The sequence below is a fragment of the Rhagoletis pomonella genome, unplaced genomic scaffold (assembly GCF_013731165.1).
Source record: "Rhagoletis pomonella isolate Grant_MI unplaced genomic scaffold, Rhpom_1.0 Rhpom_scaffold_00007, whole genome shotgun sequence".
In the NCBI taxonomy this organism is placed as follows: Eukaryota; Metazoa; Arthropoda; class Insecta; order Diptera; family Tephritidae; genus Rhagoletis; species Rhagoletis pomonella.
Window position 1 is genome coordinate 61,924,829 of NW_023458561.1, and position 2,581 is coordinate 61,927,409.

Here is a 2,581-nt window from a genome sequence, read left to right on the forward strand (position 1 = left end):
TGCCTATTTCTCGTTGTTCGCTTTGTGTTGCCGCAGTATTCGCCACAGTATTATTTAACACTGCTGGTAGAAATTATTACCTTCGCAAAATTCATATATTTACCAAATTGTATTTGAATGCGCGCCCATCTATTTCACAACTGTTTATTTTATAGAGATGAAAGCTTTATTTGGTTGCACTAACGGCTGCTAACGGCATTCTTAATTTTTATAAGTTACTTTATTATCGATAACTGATATATCTACTATAGAAAATTCTTTACTAATTGCACTTCCAATTTTATTTTTTGCCTTAACTTATATAGTACTTACATACATATATGTGTGTATTGCCTATGCAGCTAAAAATTTAAACTTAACACTTTTTATACCATATGTATCTTTTTAGAATGAAGCCATTCTTGAAAAGCCCAGTTTATCGATTAAAATAATCGACACTTTGCACCATATCTACTCGCATTGCACTTTACAAATTCTTGGTAAAAAAAATTGGGCATGAAACGGATTTCCGCTCTTTTATATACAAAATACTTTGTAATAAAATCATAGGCAAAGTGTTTAATGCTGATAATTCCTGAATGCATAGGAATCGCATAAAGCTTTGCTATTCAAACATATCCGGAAAGTAAAAATGGTATAGATTTTCTATTATTCTTTATTAAGTTTCTGATAGCACAAGACAAAAATTTATAAAAATAGTGTACAAAAATATTTTTAGATTGAAAGGTTCAAATTTTTGTAGGTACGTATGTAGATGTTTCTTCGAGATTCGGCGTGCATATTAGTAAATGGGATTTAATAACAAAAACAATTCAAGCAACAGCTTAGAGGACTACCTAGGTACTACTATGTAGTTGTTTTTAAAACAATAAATACTTTTATTTTGATTTATATACTTTGCCACCATAACGCGCTACAAAGGCAGCAACATCGAATTTTCGTTGACAACCTTTATAATTCATGTAACGCACTTTTCCGAAAATTGGTCGTTCGGCCCAACCTTGGTCGTGCACACCGCCAATTGACCACATGCAACCTGAAAAAAAAAATTTATTTGTTTGTATGTATTTTTATTTATTACATACATACACTATTTCTACTAATTTCATCTTTACACTCACCTACGTAGCCGTTCGGATCTCGTCCATCTAAACTATATTTATCATTAAAAAGAATGGCGGTTTCTAGAGCCATTTCGGGTGTAGCAGACCATTCCAATATCTTTTTCGCCCAATACATGCGCAGAAATCCGTGCATTTTGCCTTCGCGAACCAACTGAATCTGTGCAGCATTCCAAAGATCATCGTGCGTACGCGCCTGCTCGAATTCGGCTAGTGTGTAAGAAGGACTGCGCTTGTCCTTGCGATGGTCATCAAGTGTTTTAGCCGCCCAGGCGTGCAGGCCTTTCAGACTATCATAATGTTCATTGTAGTAACAGAAATTATCTGCCAATTCACGACGAATGATTGCCTCCTCGCAAAAGGCTTCCACAGATGCTTTGTATTTTGATTTGTGACGCAATACCTCTAGAACACAACGTTGAACGGAAATTTGACCTAACAAATATACATAAATTGAGTATAGGTACATACATATTTGAAATAATTTGAAGCAGAGCTGTTTAATTTCGATTAGGATTAAAAATCATTATGATTAGTTGTCATTGGTAATTTTAATGGTCATTTTAATTTCCCTTTGTAATCTGGTATTTAATTATTAATTATAATTAGAAGGAATAAAAAAATGATTTTTTGCCACTAAAAAAATAGTTGGAAATGGTCAAAAATAAATAAAAAAAGTAATGAATTATTATTCTGATTATTTTTGATTAAATTTGATTTTTTTTTATTATTTCCAATTATTTTTTATTTGCTTTTTAAATTTTATTATGAATTGATAATTAATCACATGCATTATTTAACAGGTCGGTTTTGAAGAGGATAAAGTAAAGAACTACATATATCATCTTATGTGACTTTTCAGTTAGCATATTTACCAAAGTGAAACCATGGTGAGAGTCCAGATAAGGCATTTATGGTTGGATCATTGCGCTTTTCGCTAAATATGCGCAAACGCTTCGTACAAAAGCTTTTTAATTGGTCACATGCCGCTGAGTAGCCCGGTTTTGCCCATTCTACAGCATCTACTGAACGTTCACACCGCAAGAATGCTTCAGCCGCTTTCCAATCTACTTGCTTGCTGCTTGCCATTATGGTCTTATTGTAAGGATGCTTAATTACTGGTGGAAATTCGGTGAGAAATTCCGATAGTTTTGAATTAATTTTTCCACGTATAGTACGAGCTCCATATTCTTGCTTGTCAGAGGCCACCCATAGTGGTACGACGTTGTGTGCATCTACTTGTGTGAAAGGTACATCTGCAGGTAGCGCCGCTTTCACCTGTTCCACCCACTGTGTTTGGACGCGCAACGGCGTAAAATCACACACAACGGCACTGATGTTTTGCGATTGCACCACCTTTGGCAAGCATTCTACGGCCGATCCTAAGCATAATTGGAAAGGTATTTGCAGTTCGCGACATTCGAGCTCTACTTCTTCCAAACCGCCCAATAAGAACTTAT

At 34.9% G+C, this 2,581-nt stretch overlaps 4 protein-coding genes across 6 annotated transcripts in view; all 4 read right to left on the reverse strand.

Moving 5' to 3' along the window:
• LOC118743553 (deoxyribodipyrimidine photo-lyase-like) overlaps positions 1-95 on the reverse strand; it is a 2,035-nt gene extending 1,940 nt beyond the window's left edge. The window contains exon 1 of the mRNA XM_036476319.1: positions 81-95. Within this exon, the coding sequence (XP_036332212.1) occupies positions 81-95 (15 nt within the window). The remainder of the gene's footprint in view (positions 1-80) is intronic.
• The window catches only part of LOC118743269 (deoxyribodipyrimidine photo-lyase-like), a 4,568-nt gene extending 4,459 nt beyond the window's left edge, over positions 1-109 (reverse strand). Inside the window, exon 1 of the mRNA XM_036475848.1 lies at positions 81-109. The gene's annotated coding sequence lies outside the window, so the exon portion shown is untranslated. The remainder of the gene's footprint in view (positions 1-80) is intronic.
• LOC118743267 (mucin-19) overlaps positions 1-2,581 on the reverse strand; it is a 207,705-nt gene that overhangs the window by 47,420 nt on the left and 157,704 nt on the right. The window lies entirely within an intron of this gene.
• LOC118743554 (deoxyribodipyrimidine photo-lyase-like) overlaps positions 643-2,581 on the reverse strand; it is a 42,893-nt gene continuing 40,954 nt past the window's right edge. Inside the window, exons 2-4 of the mRNA XM_036476320.1 lie at positions 1,997-2,576; positions 1,122-1,556; positions 643-1,036 (exon numbers count right to left, since the gene is read on the reverse strand). Of these exons, the coding sequence (XP_036332213.1) occupies positions 879-1,036; positions 1,122-1,556; positions 1,997-2,576 (1,173 nt within the window). The 3' untranslated portion in view covers positions 643-878. The remainder of the gene's footprint in view (positions 1,037-1,121; positions 1,557-1,996; positions 2,577-2,581) is intronic.